General features: G+C 45.7%; 1 protein-coding gene across 2 annotated transcripts in view; it reads right to left on the bottom strand.

The window, feature by feature from the left end:
• The window catches only part of LOC138758440 (collagen alpha-1(XI) chain-like), a 337,229-nt gene that overhangs the window by 214,103 nt on the left and 104,724 nt on the right, over nt 1–18,402 (bottom strand). For both annotated transcript variants that reach the window (XM_069927352.1, XM_069927353.1), the window contains 2 exons: nt 6,523–6,699; nt 3,599–3,646 (listed from right to left, as the gene is read on the bottom strand). In XM_069927352.1, the coding sequence (XP_069783453.1) occupies nt 3,599–3,646; nt 6,523–6,699 (225 nt within the window). The remainder of the gene's footprint in view (nt 1–3,598; nt 3,647–6,522; nt 6,700–18,402) is intronic.

Genomic DNA, 18,402 nt, shown 5'->3' with positions numbered 1-18,402 from the left:
GGGGTGGGGGGAATACCGGAGCAATGCAGAGACACAGGGAAAACGTACAAGCTCCTGACAAGCAGTGTCGGATGTGAACTTGGGTCACTCGCTCTGTAAGAGCGTTGCGCTAACTGTACCACCCAAGGTTGTCAGGAATGCGGCATATCCTCTGTCCCTGCAGCAGGCCAACAATACCATCAGCTCTCCTTCCTTCAAAGGAAAGCTCAGAAAATGACTGTGTTTCATGTCAGTGTGAGAGAGCTTTAACACACATGTTGATTTGGCATTTCTTTGCTTGCTACTGATGTCGGAGTGTCTTTGCCAAGTGTTAATGTATGTATCAGAGGAATCTGGTGTTCACTATTATCTTCATCTGTCCTGTCCTTCAACTGACTATTATTTAAATGGTGAATAACTGCAGCAGGCTGTTGTACAGAGAGGCACCTGTTATGAGCCCAGAGGACCCCAAAACCCAGCAGCGATAGAAATTCACCAAGACAAATGGTTACTTAAACTTTTAATTATCTTTAAGTATGAAAACAGGATCAAAGTATTAATTTCTAATTCTGTGCGCACGGTTATCTAATGTGTGTGTATCTAAGTTCAGAAAAGTTCTTTGATTCACAGTCCAATCTCAGTTCTCACGCCTCCAAGTTCACTGGTTGCAGGCCATTCTTAGACTGTGCACAGAATTTAACATTTATGAAGTTCACCAGGCTTTGGTGCTTGAAAGGTAAATGGTTACCACTTAGGAAGGTTCTTGCCGGTTTTCAGAGAGAGATTCGTTGCTTGTTGGACACCAACAACTGATTCCTTCCAATCAGCCACTTCAGAGTCTTGCTAAAGAAACTTACCCCATTAGGGTTTTCCAGGTGATAACCTCTTTCTTTCAGGTCACCAGAGTTCCTTTTCTGTTTCCCTTATTTCAAGTGCAGCCAGCTTGTATGGACCACAAGGGCTTTGACCAGGCTGAACTGAGAACTCACAACCCGTCTTCAAAATGGTTTTTTTCCACAAGCTTGCCAGCTTGTCCTGTTCCAGACCCAGCTATTGCCGCTGAACTGTAGAACTGAATTCTCTCTCTCTATCATTCAGAGAAAATCACATGACCCTCTTAGAACAGCCAACTGCACTCAGGCAGACTGCAGCTCCGGACCCAATATTCCGAGTTTGTTCATCTGTTGCTTTCCAAAACAATAATCCATTACCCTATGACAAGTCCAATTAACACCTACTTGTGAAGTCCTTTTTGGCATTCTTCAAAGTTTTTTCAAAGGCTCTCAGTGCCTGGACTGTCTGGCGTGAGCAGAGCTCTGGCATTTTAAATGAGATCTGTTTTGAAGTATTTCTATCTGTATGTGACCTAAACTAAAAAAACCTGCCACAATTTATCTCCTTTGAAACATATCTATACATAATATTTTTATATTATAACAATCTGTAACGCACCCAAATCGCAAAATGTTAGTTTGCAGGTGCAACAGGTAATTAAGAAGTCAAATGGGATGCTGGTCCTCATTGATTGAGAGATGGAATTACAGAGCAGGGAAGTTCCGCTCCCATTCTACAAGTTACTGGTAAGGCCGCGTCTGGAGTACTGCATGCTGTGCTGGTCTCATTACTTGAGAAAGGATATACAGGGACTCCCCACTTTCCGAAGGTAGAGCGTTCCCGAGAAGCTGGTCGTAAACCAGAAATTCATAAAGCGAAGATCCATAGGAGGCAATTTTCGTAAAAGTGAAAACCCATTTTAATTTCTTTGTAAAAGTGAATTTACGTCAAGCGGGTATTCGTAAAGCAGAGTTGGCCTGTGCTGGCTTTGGAGGTGGTGAAGAAGGTTGGCAAGGTTGATTCTTGAAATGACGGGGATAGATTCTGAGAAGAGATTAAGTATCCTGGGACTATACTCATTAGCTTGGAAGGATGGGGGAGGTGAGGGGGGGTCTTATAGAGACATATAAAATTATGAAAGGAATAGATGAGATGCTTTCATTGGCAGGTGAGACTAGAATGAGGGGACATTGCCTCAAGGGAATCTGTGGAATTCTCTGCCTGATGAAGCTCGTTGAATGCATTAGGTAGATTTTTGAAAAGTAAAGGAACTAAGAATTGAATCCACTATCACACCAGATCGTCAACTCCTGCTCCCATCCCTTCCCTTACCACATTCTTTGGGTGAAATACCAAAATGCCATTTTCTTTTGGAGTTTAGTTTCCAACCATGATAAATCCAAGCTGTCCTCAAGGAAGGAAGTCGAGTCCAAATGCGATACCGACATGGAAGGTGAAATCACACGTGGAGAACTGTGCGCGGTTCTGGTCGCCAAGCTAGAAGAGATTCGCCAGGGCGTTACTGGGACTAGAGGGCTTCAGTTGTAGGGAGAGGTTGGAATAGACTGCAACTTTAAACCATGGAGCATAGGAGGCTGAGGGGTGATCTCATAGAGCAGGGGTGGCCAAACTATGCTCCCCTCCATGCCAACTGCGGCACATTGATCATTTTTAAGTGGCCTGTTAGAGAAAAAAAATGGCGGGGCTAAGTGAATTCTCAGCTCTCCCTGGTGTGTGGCCGTGTACAGGCTTTAAATGGCCTGATAAAGTTGAAAATTGTCAGGCTTAATATGGTGTGGCCCGTGACTCCTTACATTTTTCTGTACGTGGCCCACCACCGAAAAAGTTTAGCCACCCATGTCATTCTTTTTTAAATTATGAGGGTCGTGAAGAAACTGAATGCTCCAAGTCTTTTTCCCATGGTGAATATTTTGAGCTCCTTATTTAAGAAAATATGCGCTGATGTTGGAGAGGTTTCAAATGAGGGTCACCAGGATGATTCTGGGAATGAAAAGATTATCGTCTGAGAAGCATTTGATTGCTCTCAGCCTGCATTCATTTGGAATTTATGAAAATGAGGGGGATCTCATTGAAATTTGGAATGGTGAAAAGTTGTTTCCCCACGATGGGAGAGTCTAGGTCAAGAGGGCACAACTTCAAGATTAAAGGGTGTTGCTTAGAACAGAGATGCTGAGGAATTTCTTTAGCCAAAGAGTGGTGAATCTGTGAAATTTGTTGCAACGTGCCAGGTCACTGGGTGAATTTAAGTCCTTGATTAGCCAAAGTTATGAGTAGAAGGTTGGGCAGTGGAAAAATGGATCAGCTCATGATTGAATAGTGGGCCAGACTCAATGGGCTGAATAGTCTACTTCTGTTCCTATATCTTAAGGTCTTATTATAGAACTCGAGGTTTAAGGTGCTCTGCTGTCTTTCCATCTGATCCAAATTATTCATCTGGCCATCAATGAAAAGCTATTGTTCTTTTTTGAGTTGAATTCAAGGGAATCCTCTCTTTTAGAGAATAGCCAAACAAAGCAATAAAAGGACATGGTTCTAATTTAATCCTTAAAAGGATTTCATCATTTCAGAGAAGATTAGACAGATACATGGATGGGAGGAATATGGAGGACTATGATCCGGTTGGAGATCAATAGGACTAGTGGAATGAATAGTCTAGCAAGGACTAGGTGGGTCCAAGGGCCTGTTTTTGCACTGCAGGATTCTGTGATTCTATAATATCTGAAACATCAGGAGAGAGAACAATCAGGGTGCTACTCCTACTTACAGGTTCCAAAAGCGCAGGCTCGCCCTTCTCTCCCTTGTGTCCCCGCTCCTAGAAATGGCAGAAAGAAAACCAGTGAGAGACAGAAACCAATGAGAGAACCTTTCTGCAGTCCACCCCCAGCCTTCACAATTCACACAGAGTCTCACAGATGTGGATCCCATCTGCTGCCCAATTGGCTGTTGAGATGCAACTGGGTGGCATTAATTGGCGACCAATGGGATGAGGGTTTGGTCTTGGGTAGATCATGTGATGGCACATCTACGGGAAAGGACCCAAATATCATTCAGCATTGTACTTTGCCTACATTATAATGCAATGTGATTGCACCTAAAGTTCAAAGTTCTGAATTATTGTAACCCCGAGGTTCTTTTGCTTGTGGGCCTTGCAGAATTTCTACTTAGCAGTATGCCAAAAACTGTACTCAAGGAAACAATACACATACAAAAGAGACCAACTGCGGAATACAGAAAAAAATATCAGTAATAAATAACGTTCAAAGTAAGAGTCCTTAAATGAGTCCCTGATTGAGTTTTTCGTTGATGAGTTTGATGGTGGAGGGGAGCAGCTGTTCCTGAACCTGCTGGTGCGAGTCTTGTGGCACCTCGACCTCTTTCCTGATGGCAGCAGCGAGACCAGAGCGTGCGCTGGGTGGTGTGGATTCTTGATGATCGCTGCTCCCCTCTAGTGGCAGCATTCCCTATAGATTTTCTAGATGGTGGGGACAGTTTTGCCTATGATGTACTGGGCTTTACCCTGAGAGGTACTGGTAGTCCCCTTCCAAGCCGCCAGTACACTTTCCATCTGCAGAAATTTGCCAAGGGTTCCAAAGTCATACCAAACCCACAAACTTCTGTGGAAGTAAAAGTGCTGACATGCTTTCTTCACAATGACATGAGTGTGTTGGGTCTAGGAAAATTCCTCTGAAATAGTGATTCCCAGGAATTTCTCTCCTCCTCTGATCCCCCCAATGATCACTGGATCGTACACCTCTGGTTTTCCCCTTCCTGACGACTCCATGAAGACTAAGTACAGTGAAGTTCCAAGTATTCAGAAATCTGAAGGAGTTGGGATCTGGTTCTCACCTCAGTTCCCCAAGTCCCTGTTGTCTGCAGAACACATTACTACTCACTAAAATGTAGACTTGCATTTCCCTGACAAGGGCTGTGCCTGCCATGGGTGTGGCTAGTTCTGGACTCACAGCACTCCCTTCCCACTCACCAGGGCCCCCAATCCTTGCACTCCCTTCCCACTCACCAGGGCCCCCAATCCTTGCACTCCCTTCCCACTCACCAGGGCTCCCAATCCTTGCACTCCCTTCCCACTCACCAGGGCCCCCAATCCTTGTACTCCCTTCCCACTCACCAGGGCCCCCAATCCTTGCACTCCCTTCCCACTCACCAGGGCCCCCAATCCTTGTACTCCCTTCCCACTCACCAGGGCCCCCAATCCTTGCACTCCCTTCCCACTCACCAGGGTCCCCAATCCTTGCACTCCCTTCCCACTCACCAGGGCCCCCAATCCTTGTACTCCCTTCCCACTCACCAGGGCCCCCAATCCTTGCACTCCCTTCCCACTCACAAGGGTCCCCAATCCTTGCACTCCCTTCCCACTCACCAGGGCCCCCAATCCTTGCACTCCCTTCCCACTCACCAGGGTCCCCAATCCTTGCACTTCCTTCCTGCTCACTAGGGCCCCCAATCCTTGTACTTCCTTCCTGCTCACTAGAGCCCCCAATCCTTGTACTCCCTTGCCGCTCACCAGGGCCCCCAATCCTTGCACTTCCCGCTCACTAGGGCCCCCAATCCTTGCACTCCCTTCCTGCTAACCAGGGCCCCCAATCCTTGCACTCCCTTCCTGCTCACCAGGGCCCCCAATCCTTGCACTCCCTTCCCACTCACTAGGACCCCATTTGCTCATGACCATGCCTATTTACTCCCACTCATTTGGGCCCTTTGTACACTACTGGGATGCAATTCCTTTGCTATTCACCCAAGACTCAGTTCAGGTGCACCTTTTAAACATTCCTGCTGCCTGCAAAACCTCTGATGAAACACTATAATATTGAGAAAAAGTCAATTCTATTGAAGGTATAAGATTGATGTTGGTTCTTCTTGTGTGGCTGCGCCAAGTAAGAATTTTGGTTTATCTGTACATTGTGCTTATGTTCAGTATGCGACAATAAACCCTTCCACTGTTGTCGGAACAACAATCCTCACACTCCACTTTAGCAAAAGTCGGGAATGGATTGTCGGGCTTTATGAAGGGGGGAATCGAGGAGAACATCAACCAGCTCATTTCACGGGGTCAGCAGTGGAAAAGGCGAAGAACTTGAAATCCCTGGGAGCCAACACCTCTGACGAACTGTCCTGGGATAGTCATGAAGGTGGCTCGACGGTGGTTGCACTTTGTAAGGAGTTAGAGAGTTGGCGTGTCCCCAAAGAGTCTTCTAAATTTCCACAAGGGCACCGTGAAGGGCATTCTGACCAGTTACATCTCTGTCTGGTACGGAGGCGCCAAAACACTACAGATGGTTGTAAACATCGCCAGTTATATCACAGGCACCAGTCTCCATTAAGGACATTGACAAGAGGCAGCGTCTCAAGGGAGCAGGTTCTATCCACTACCCTCTTCTCACTGCGACCATCAAATACAGGTGCCTGAAGACGAACACTCAATGATACAAAAACAACTCCTTTCCTTCTGCTATCAGATTTCTGAATGGATAATGAACCACAGTCACTACATCACCTTTTCTCTTCTTTTCCACCAATTTATTTATTTGTTGCCGCAAATCAACGAATTTTGTGACACCTTCATGACAATAAATTCTCATTCTACTGAATTTTAAATGCATCAGCGTATTATTTTTTTTTAAAAATCACACCCAATAGTTCCTGTACTCAGGTTGGGAGGTTCGATCTTACCCTTACGTGTGGTAGTTCTGAATCTCCTCGCTGGGCAGGTCCAAACCGCTGATTCCACTGGTCATCGTAGTCCCTGTCGAGATAATCATAGCCCACATCGTACATTTGGGTTTCGTACTCCTGGTGGTCGTCAGTGAAGGGACCTGCCGACTCTTTTACGAGCTCTTCCCACATGGTCTACAAAACAATGGGTAGAGGTGAGGGGCACAAGACCTCCACACTGAAGTAATTTTACAAGACAGGGACCTCGACTTTTCATTCCAAATGAAGACCATAAGAAATAGGTTATTCAGTCCTTCAATTCTGCCCCGCCATTCAATCATGAGGTGATCCATTCTCCCTCTCAGCCCCACTATCCGCCTTCTCCTCATAATCTTTAATGCCCTGGCTAATCAAGAGCCTATCAATCTCTGTCTTAAATACAGGAACAGGGCACAATTTAGCCTTTTGAATCTTCTCCACCATTCAATAAGACTGGACTAATTTTAACCCTAATTTCAAAGATTCTGTTTTCACAGCCTTTTTGAGGTCTAGGGACTTTGCGAGAATACAAAAATCACCCTCTTCTCCATCTTCAATGGGTGGTCTTCATTTTCAAAGGGTGACCACCCCTTCCATGTCCAACCCTTTCAGTATCGTGTCTGTTCTCCCATCACTGGGTTTAAGGAGATAGTTCACATTCGTTACTTCAGCTGTAACCTGACTTGGCTGCTGAACAAATGGCCTTCTCTACATCAGAGAAACCGGCCGCAGATTGAGATCATTTCGTTGAGCACCTCTGCTACAACAGAGACCTCCCAGTAGCCAACCATTTAAATTCTGAGTCATACTCCCACACTCACATGTCTGTCCATGTACTATCCCACCCTGACCACCCGCAGATTGGAGGAACAACACCTTATTTTTTGTCTGGGCACCCTCCAGCCAGATGCCATTAAAAATGACTTCTCTGCTTTCTGCTAACCTGCTTGCCTTCTTTTCCCCTCCCCCTTTCCAGTTCTCCCCCTCCACTCACCCAGCCATCCCTGATCACTGCTGTCCCCTCCCTACTCCACCTTTGCGACCCCCCTTTCCACCCCCCCCCCCAATCCTTTTGTTTGGTCCCAGATATTCTTCTTGAAGGGCTCAGGCCCAAAACGTCATTCTGTATTTTTACCTTTGCTGCCAAAAGGACACTGAGTTTCTCCAGCATTGTGTTTTTACATCAGCCACAGTGTCTACAGATTTTTGTGATTTACTTCAAACAATGGCACACCCAACATAAACTCTCACCACAATAAAATTTCCTCTCGTATTGGAATCCTGTTATTTAAACCTTCACCGCACAGTCACATCCTGATGAACATTTATCGATCGGCACAATAGACAGGACTGTTAGCACCACGCTATTAACATGGTTAGCAACTCGGGTTCGAATCCATCCGTGAGGAGTCTGTACATTCTCAAAATTCAGATCTTTTGTTAGAGTTATGACATCGCCTACAACCCAAAGATTTTATATATATATATATATCCTGTGGACCAGTCAGAATTTCTACTAATCATCACTCGAAACTAAACCGTACTCACAAAAAGATGCATGTAAAAAAGAGAGAAATGTAAACAAGAAGGCAGTATGTGGTGAAACCCCTATTGTACATATTCATTATATGTAAAAGTTATGGCCTTTCCTGGTTGACCCTGCTCTCACTGGCCGGCTCATGACTCCTCCCCCTTTCTTCCCCATAAAGGCTGTCGTTCCCCCAGTTTGCATCCGGGTCAGTGAGAGTGACCAACCCGGGGATTCTGTCCATCTCTTGCAAATAAAATCTTCAGTCTCGGCAACTTCAGTCTTTGCGTAAATGATTGCACATCAAAGAGCAAAAGAAAGCTGTACAGATATTCAGTAATAAATAATGTGCAAAGTAAGGGTCCTTAAATGAGCCTCTGATGGAGTTTGTTTTCGAAGTCTGATGGTGAGGTGCAGACATTGTGGGTGGGTTTCATCCGGTGCTCTGTGAAGGGGGTTTCTTAATAAGTGCGTAGTTTGTAGGTTAATTGTGTGTAATTGGGTGGTGTAGCCTCGTGGGCCGGAAGGGCCTGTTACCATCCTCTATCTTTCCAAAAAAAAAAGAAAAAAATTATGGATGTCAATACCAAGATTCGTGGAGCTCAAGACACTACACTCCAGTGCTTCTCAACCTTTTTCTTTACACTTACATCCCAATTTAAGTAATCCTTATGCCATCGGGGCTCTGTGATTAGTAAGGGATTGCTTAAGGTGGCATGTGAGTGGGAAAGGAAGGTTGAGAATCATTGCTCCAGACCCAATTATGACTGAAATATTTTGCTTGAGAAAAATTGTCATTGGCCCATTTCCTTTGGAGATATGAAAATGTGCACATAACGAGTTCATTCTTTTTCTTTGGCTTGGCTTCGCAGATGAAGATTTATGGAGGGGTAATGTCCACGTCAGCTGCAGGCTTGTTTGTGGCTGACAAATCCGATGCGGGACAGGCAGACACGGTTGCAGCGGTTGCAGGGGAAAATTGGTTGCTTGGGGTTGGGTGTTGGGTTTTTCCTCCTTTGTCTTTTGACAGTGAGGTGGGCTCTGCGGTCTTCTTCAAAGGAGATTGCTGCCCGCCGAACTGTGAGGCGCCAAGATGCACGGATTGAGGTGATATCGGCCCACTGGCGATGGTCAATGTGGCAGTCACCAAGAGCTTTCTTTAGGCAGTCCTTGTACCTCTTCTTTGGTGCACCTCTGTCTCGGTAGCCAGTGGAGAGCTCGCCATACAACATGATCTTGGGAAGGCGATGGTCCTCCATTCCGGAGATGTGACCTACCCAGTGCAGTTTGATCTTGAGCAGCGTGAATTCGATGCTGTCAGCCTCTGCCATCTCGAGTATTTCGATGTTGGAGATGAAGTCGCTCCAATGAATGTTGAGGATGGAGCGGAGACAACACTGGTGGAAGCGTTCTAGGAGCCGTAGGTGATGCCGGTAGAGGACCCATGATTCGGAGCCAAACAGGAGTGTGGGTATGACAATGGCTCTGTATACGCTAATCTTTATGAGGTTTTTCAGTTGGTTGTTTTTCCAGACTCTTTTGTGCAGTCTTCCAAAGGCGCTATTTGCCTTGGTGAGTCTGTTGTCTATCTCGTTGTCGATCCTTACCTCCGTTGAAATGGTGCAGCCGAGATAGGTAAACTGGTTGACCGTTTTGAGTTTTGTGTGCCCGATGGAGATGTGGGGGGGCTGGTAGTCATGGTTGGGAGCTGGCTGATGGAGGACCTCAGTTTTCTTCAGGCTGACTTCCAGGCCAAACATTTTGGCAGTTTCTGCAAAACAGGACGTCAAGCGCTGAAGAGCTGGCTCTGAATGGGCAGCTAAAGCGGCATCGTCTGCAAAGAGTAGTTCACGGACAAGTTGCTCTTGTGTCTTGGTGTGAGCTTGCAGGCGCCTCAGATTGAATAGACTGCCATCCGTGCGGTACCGGATATAAACAGCGTCTTCATTGTTGAGGTCTTTCATGGCTTGCTTCAGCATCATGCTGAAGAAGATTGAAGAGAGGGTTGGTGTGAGAACGCAGCCTTGCTTTACGCCATTGTTAATGGAGAAAGGTTCGGAGAGCTCATTGCTGTATCTGACCCGACCTTGTTGGTTTTCGTGCAGTTGAATAACCATGTTGAGGAACTTTGGGGGGCATCCGAGGCGCTCTAGTATTTGCCAAAGCCCTTTCCTACTCACGTTGTCGAAGGCTTTGGTGAGGTCAACAAAGGTGATGTAGAGTCCTTTGTTTTGTTCTCTGCACTTTTCTTGGAGCTGTCTGAGGGCTAAGACCATGTCAGTAGTTCCTCTGTTTGCGCGAAAGTCGCACTGTGATTCTGGGAGAACATTTTCGACGACACTAGGTATTATTCTATTTAGGAGAATCCTAGCGAAGATTTTGCCTGCAATGGAGAGCAGCGTGATTCTCCTGTAGTTTGAGCAGTCTGATTTCTCGCCTTTGTTTTTGTACAGGGTGATGATGATGGTATCACGGAGGTCCTGGGGCAGCTTTCCTTGGTCCCAGCAGAGCTTGAAAAACTCATGCAGTTTGGCATGCAAAGTTTTGCCGCCAGCCTTCCAGACCTCTGGGGGGGTGGGGGGGGGGGGGATTCCATCCATACCTGCTGCTTTGCCACTTTTCAGTTGTTCAATTGCCTTATATGTCTCTTCCTGGGTGAGGACCTCATCCAGCTCTAGCCTTAAGGGCTGTTGAGGGAGCTGAAGCAGGGCGGATTCTTGGACTGAGCAGTTAGCACTGAAAAGAGATTGGAAGTGTTCTGACCATCGGTTGAGGATGGAGATCTTGTTGCTGAGGAGGACTTTGTCGTCTGAGCTGCGCAGCGGTCTTTGGACTTGGGATGAGGGGCCGTACACAGTCTTTAGAGCCTTGTAAAAACCCCTGAAGTCGCCAATGTCCGCGCTGAGCTGGGCTCATTTGGTGAGGCTAGTCCACCACTCATTTTGGATCTCCCGGAGTTTGCGCTGAAGATGGCTGCATGCGCGACGGAAGGCTCGTTTCTTCTCTGGCCAGGACGGCTTTGCAAGGTGAGCCTGGTGGGCAGCTCGCTTCTTTGCCAGCAGCTCCTGGATTTCCTGGTTGTTTTCGTCGAACCAGTCCTTGTTTTTCCTGGAGGAGAAGCCCAGTACCTCTTCAGTGGATTGCAGTATGGCAGTCTTCAGCTGATCCCAGAGGGTTTCAAGGGACGAGTCCGTGAGGCGGATTGCATCCTCGAGCTTTGCTTTGAGGTTTGCCTGGAAGTTTCCTCTCACTTCGTCTGACTGCAAGTTTCCAACATTGAACCTCTTTCTGGGGGCTTTACTGTTCCTGGACTTTGGCTTGAAGTGAAGGTTGAGCTCGCACTGAACCAGCCGGTGGTCTGTGTGGCATTCCACACTGGGCATGACCCTGGTGTGGAGCACATCTCGTTTTTCTCTTTCTCGCACCAGGACATAGTCCAGGAGGTGCCAGTGTTTGGATCGGGGATGCATCCAGGTAGTCTTCAGGCTGTCCCTCTGCTGAAAAAGGGTGTTTGTAATGACAAGCCGCTGTTCTGCGCAGAGCTCCAACAGGAGGCGCCCGTTGTCGTTGCACTTGCCGACAACATGCTTGCCCAGGATTCCTGGCCAGGTTTCTGAGCCTTTGCTGACGCCAGCATTGAAGTCGCCAAGGATGACAACCTTGTCGGCTGTAGGGGTGCGTTGAATGAGTTTGCACAGATCAGTGTAGAACTTGTCCTTTTCTGTTGCTTCTGCCTGGAGGGTTGGAGCATAGACACCGATGAGGGTGATGTGACGCTTGTTTTGAAGGGGGAGTCCCATGGACATGATCCGGTCCGAGTGGCCTGTCGGGAGGTTTTCGAGTTTGGAGGCAATAGAGTTCTTGACCATGAAACCTACACCAGATAGGTGTCATTCATCCATAGGCTTGCCAGACCAGTAGAGTGTGTAGCCCGCACCGCGTTCTTGGAGGCTGCCTTCATCTGCAAGGCAGACTTCATTGAGAGCGGCTATGTCAATGTCAAGTCTGAGGAGTTCATGTGCGATGAGGGCAGACCAACGTTCAGGTCAGTGGCTGTCAGCCTTGACTAGCATGGTTCTGATGTTCCAGCATGCTAGCTTGAGTTTGTGAGCATCTTTTGAGGGGGAGGACGAGGAGGGGGAGGGCATGGACATGTCCTCGGGCCTGCGCAAAGGAGCTTTTAGGTGGCGTGCAGTGTGCGCAGTACTGGCCCCACCCTTTCCACCCATGGTTCGTGTGCCGTGGCCAAGCAAGCTGGGATGTGGCAGCGAGGTCTTTGGGTCGTAGGTTTTATATCAGAGTAGCCTTCTCCTATGCAGGTTTCTTACCCGGGCTGAAGGGGCCTGCCTCCCCAACTAGGTCGGACCATACCTGGTCGTAAATCACCTGTGGACATGGCCTAGGTAAGTTTAATTGGGTTCTCTAACTACCTCTGAGGTAGGTCAGGGACCCGGTTGGATTCTGACGGGGTTGACCGAGTCACTCCCTTTCTTACTGCTGTGTAACTGGGGTGTAAAATGTAAAAAGCGATGGGGAGGCGGCGGCCCTGGCCTCGGTAGAGTGAGGCAGATGGAGGCCCCAGTCTGAGCAGAAGTGAGGGGGAGGCGGTGGCCCCGGCCTCGGCAGAGTGAAGCAGGCGGCAGCCCCGGTCCAGGCACAGGGAAGGCGGCGGTGGAGTTCATTAGGTACAATTAAAACACTGGTTTTCAAACTTTTTCTTCCCACTCACAGACCACCGTAAGCAATCCCTTACTAATCACAGAGCACCTATAAGTATTCCCTATGCCATGGTATGTGAGTGGAAAGAAAAAGGTTGAGAACCACAGCTGTACTCAGTTATATAGGCACTGGGAACTCTCATGCCACTGGTAAGAATTTCTAAGGCTGTTATGCAAATGCATAATATATTTTTTCCAAATGCAAAACGAGGGTGAAAAGACATTTCTTGCTTACTTAAGTTTGTATACAAGGGGCATGCAATTGTAGCTAGAGTAACAGCAACATGCCTCTCTGAAGAATCGACCCTTTGCAGGAGAAGTCATTGATTTGATTTATTTTTGCCATATGTCACATTAATATTGTTCAGCCTTCAGATAATGGAACAGTAAAACACGAAAGTCTGCAGACACTGTTATTGAAGTAAAAACACAATTCTGGAGAAACTCAACAGGTCAACGGTGTCTTTTTTCCCAGCAAAGATAAAGATGCATAACCTATGTTTCGGGCTTGAGCCCTTCATCGAGGTCTGGAAAAATGTCGGCAGGCAACCAAACAAAAGAGTAGGGTGGTGGGTGGTCACAAGGGCAGGAGGTGATAGGTGAAGAAGGGAGGGAGGAGACAGTAGTGATCAAGGGGAGGAGGGATGGCTGGGTGAAGGGAGGGGGAAGGGAAGGAGGAGAACGAAAGGGAAGGGGAGGGGGAGGGGGAAGAGGAGAGCACATCAGCTAAACCAAAACAGTCGATGTTAACCTAACCCTAACCCTAATGAGGGTGCCCAGATGGGAAATCAGGTGTTGTTCCTCCAATTTGCTTGTGGTCTATGGGACAGACATGTGAGTGTGGGAGTGTGACACAGCACAGAAATGGACGTCCACTGGGAGGTCTCTGAACAATAGTTAATAGGTGGAGAAAGAAGGGAAAGCACAGCGATGTTTACCATCGACTTCTCCAGTTTCTGCTAACCTGCTCTCCAATCTCCCTCCCTTCTTTCCCTCGGCTCCCCAACCTTTCCCTCTCCATTCACCAAGACATCCCTTCTCCCCCTGTTGGCTGCTTGTGCCCTCACTCCCTTCCCCACCCATTTCCTCCTGCCTGCGGGCCATCCCTCCCCCTCAACCTTTCTGTTCAGACGCCTGCTGACATTTGGCTAAGGCCTCGACGAAGGGCTCAGGCCTGAAACTGGTTATATATCTTTACTGTATAAAGTACACTGTGTGAGCTGCTGAGTTTCTCCAGCATGTGTTTTTACTTCAGATAATGACACTGCAGTGTGAAAATTATTGTTCTAAAAAAAAACTAAGGAGATGAGAGAAAGTTTTCTAACTTTGTGCACAGATAGCCAATGAGTAAGGCACAAAGTTTTTTTTTGCTGGAGCAATATCCCTGCAAACAGGACCCTCCATTCCCTATGGATGCTAGGATACACTGCATTTTGCACTCTCGATCACATTTTCGAAATGTTGAAGTTACAGCTCTCCCCGAGGCGGAATTCATCTCGAAGAACATTCCGCATGTTGTGGGAGATTTTCTGGCTTGGGTTCCAGTGAAGCTAGCACGGGAAAAGAAAAGAAAAAGCCCACGCAACCAGTGGAACTAAATGCATATTCTCGACGAGCAAATGTTCTTAACTACTGAACGCAGTGCACAAGGGACATATGATTCATGCTCTGGGAATGGGCCTTGAACCATTCATATACTAACTGACCCACAATCATGCATTATTTAGCTCATCACCAGAACCTCCATTGTAACAACAAAAAAAACTATTGAAATATCAATGCAGGATTTACAATTAGCAGAGAGCTGGACATGAGCCACAAGGCCATTCAACCTATCACCTCACGGCCAGCTCAGTAGAATATTCACATCATTCCCATTCACCTAGTTTTCCCTGAATTCTATTTTCCCTTTTGAAGAACTCAATTGGTTCTGTCTCCCTCACCCTAAGAGGCCCTCAGTTCCCACTTTTAATTACTGAGTTATATTTACTCAGTAATTGGGAGGAGTCACATGTTGGAGTAGTAGCCCTCTCCAGAAAAAAAGAAAAATCATCAAGAAAGACAAAGCTTAACAATTATAAAGTATAAGAAATAGAAAATAAAGTTGCAGAGAAAGAAGATGGCACCCAAGAAGGAAAAAGTAAAAACGGGAAAAAAGAAGAAAAGTCACCAGAAAAGAAAGAAGAAGGATTTACCTGCATGAAGGAACAGGGAGCCGTGGTGGCGAAGAGCGCCCGATCTCCGTGGTTGGTGCCGGCACTGTGTAGTCGTGACCCCACCCCACCCCACCCCCGACCAGTGGAGTGCTAAAATGGCTCTCTGAGCCAAACAAAAGTACGCAATCAAAGGTAAAAGGAAACGACGACGGGAGGGGGGCTCAGCCGAGGAGCAGGCAACCACGGCGTGACCAGCTGAGGGACGCCTGACACCAGGGCTCTCAGCTGGACGATGAGGAAGGCAGCAGGAGAGGGATGAGGAACCAGGAGAGGAAGAAAGTCGACGGGGTGAACGGCAAGAGGAGCAGCAGCAGGAGGCCCGACAGATGAGCAGCTCAGGAGGCGAGGATCAACAATAAGAGGCCAAGCAAGAAGAGGCCCGACAAAGTGATAGAAGCAACTCATCAGGAAAATCAGAAGAGACACAGATACAAAGAAGAGAAGAAGACACAAACACAGGTACAGACATAGAAAAAGAGTAAAAGACCAAGATCTTCACAGAGAAATAGAAGGTAAAACAGGGACAGAATATAGATAAAGTCTTTTTTTGAAGGACAAATGAGAGCATTAAAAGAATGGTCATCATTAGAATTTAGTGCAATTAAAAGGAAAATGAAAAGAGCAGAAGATAAAATGCAAAGTTTAGAGCTGGTCATGACAGAAATAGGGAAAAGAGTAGAGAATGTGGAAGAGCGGGAAACGGCTGTAGAAATGGAAGTAAATGACAAGAGAAAAATTGGAAGAAAGTGACAAAAAAAATTAAAGAGACACAAGACTGTTAGCTCGGAAAATTGATATGTTGGAAAATTATAGTAGGCGAAACAACATAAAAATAGTGGGCCTAAAGGAGGGTGAAGAAGGCACAGACATGAAGGAATTTATAAAAGGATGGATCCCAAAGGTCCTGGGAATGACAGAAATGCAGGAAGAAATGGAAATAGAAAGGGCACACAGAGCATTAGCTCCAAAACCACAGATACATCAAAAACCAAGATCCATCTAAGTAAAATTTTTGAGATACACGACAAGAGAAAATATTCTGGAATGGGCAAGGAATAAAGTTAGAGAAGATAATAAACCATTGGAATACAAGGGTCAAAAAATATTTTTTTACCCAGACATAAGTTTTGAACTCTTAAAGATGAGGAAGTAATTTAATACAGCAAAATCGATCCTATGGAAAAAAGGTTATAAATTCATGTTAAGACATCCAGCTGTGCTTAAAATATTTATCCCCGGGGAGCAAAACAGACTATTCTCAGATCCGGAGGAAGCACAAGAATTTGCACAACGTTTGCAGGACTGAAGGAGAGATGAAGAGATGTAATAAGAATGAAGAAAGGTGATAAAGTATATATAAAGATGTAAAAACAACGTATATGTAAAGAACTAAACAATGTATATATAAAGAACTAAAGAGGGAAAAGAGAGGGGAAGGAAGGAAGGGGGAAAAAAGGGAGAGCTTTGTTATATGTGTAAAAAAAGTGTTTTCTGGGGGGGGTTGGGAGGGGAGAGAATAACTGTCACTGCGAAATCAGTTGACTCTTGCGAGCAAGATCGCAACCCAAATAGAAAGGGAAGTTGTGGTTGCCTGGCAAGCGATAAGGGCCAACTTAGAGGCGGGGGGAGGGAAGGGCATTTGGGGTTAAGGTAATATCGCGAGTGGAAATTGTTGGAGTAATTTATGTTTTAAATGTGTTGTCATACATTGAGTTTAAAAAGGGAAGACAGAGATGAAAATGGGGAAAAGGGGGATGGAGGTAGTGAGGAAGCGGAAAAGAGGTGTAAGCAAGATATAAGATGGCCACGTTGAACTATAGGACTATAAACATTAATGGAATACATAACCAAATTAAAAGGAAGAGGCTATTAAATTTACTGAAAAAAAGAAAAAAAAGATATAGCATTTGTGCAGGAAATGCATCTAACTGAAGTGGAACATAATAAATTAAAGAGAGACTGGATAGGACACGTAGCGGCAGCATCATGTAATTCAAAAGCTAGAGGTGTAGCCATATTAGTTAACAATAAACACAAGGTTACGCATGATACAGTATAATTGGTTACACAGGTTATATATCACGCCCCAGAAGTTAAAAGAATGGGATCCAACATAATCAGATGGGTGTTTTCGCTGTGAGAAGGAAATGGGAATAACAGTACATACAATTTGGGCATGTACGAAAGTGAATACATTTTGGGAAGGTCTTCAGATATTAAATAAAATCACAAAAAATCCAGAGATATTTCTTTTAAGTAACATAAGAAGTAAAGAATTAGGCCTCAAATTGGATGAAGCACAAAAAAATTAATTATGATAGCCTTCGCAATAGCAAAAAAGTGTATAATGTCAATTTGTAAAATGGAATACAGGAATGTACATAGAAATGAATAAATATATTCCATTGGAAAAAATAACATATACTTTAAAAAATAGTCACATTATTTGAATATATTTGGGAACATAACAGAGAGGGCTTGCCTCGGACCTCCACCCCTAAAATGATAAGAAGACAAAACGATTTGATTCAATGTGTAAAAACAGATGACGCATTTTTCTTGTTTATTTCTCATTGTGTGAAGACATTGTTTTATGGTTTTATTGTATTGTATATGTTGAATATTTATTGGTTTTGGAGGGGGGTGGGAAGGGGGGAAGGGAGGGTAGGGAAACATTTGTATATATTTTGGTTGATATGGTTCACAGTGTGAAAAATAAAAAATTATATATATATATATTTACTCAGTAATTAATATAATTGCACAGCGCTGCGCGACAGCTCATCAAAAGGAGGTGGAAGGTGCTCCTTCTGTCAGATAGCCTACAGGTCGGCCTTGGGCAAGGTGCCGTCCCTGTTTAGCCTGATGAAGCCGTGGATTGCAGATGGTAGATGGTTTTCACAAGCAGATTTTACAAATTGGAATTTATGGTTGTAAAAACACTGGGCAAAAGAATCTGCAAATCAATGGCCAGGGTTTGCCCCCTCAGTACGGACACTCCAACTGAAGGCGTCGATGGGAGACCACTTCAGTATTTTTCCCTTGTATACTCATGATCTCAGCATCAACTATAGTCACAGCTCAAAAATGGAGCCCTCACTGAAGGTGAACAGGGGAGGCAACAACTATAATTCAGAGGGTCAGAGATGGTGACGGATGGGGAGACATGATCACCCACACTGAGTGGCAAGGCACCTGATATTTACCTTCACAGCGCACTCCATCTTTTAAATTCAATCCTTGAATGGGAACAAATCTGAATTAATACATAATATGGCATTGATAATGTGGTTGGCCAAAGGGGTTTTCCCACGGCTGAAATGGCTAACATGATGGGGCATAGTTTTAAGGTGTTTTGGAGAACATGTACAATACCATAAGATATAGAAGTAGGCCA

This window comes from Narcine bancroftii, chromosome 3 (assembly GCF_036971445.1).
Source record: "Narcine bancroftii isolate sNarBan1 chromosome 3, sNarBan1.hap1, whole genome shotgun sequence".
Classification (NCBI taxonomy): Eukaryota; Metazoa; Chordata; class Chondrichthyes; order Torpediniformes; family Narcinidae; genus Narcine; species Narcine bancroftii.
The sequence above is the reverse complement of the archived record's forward strand: the minus strand, read 5'-3'. Positions and strand labels throughout refer to the sequence as shown.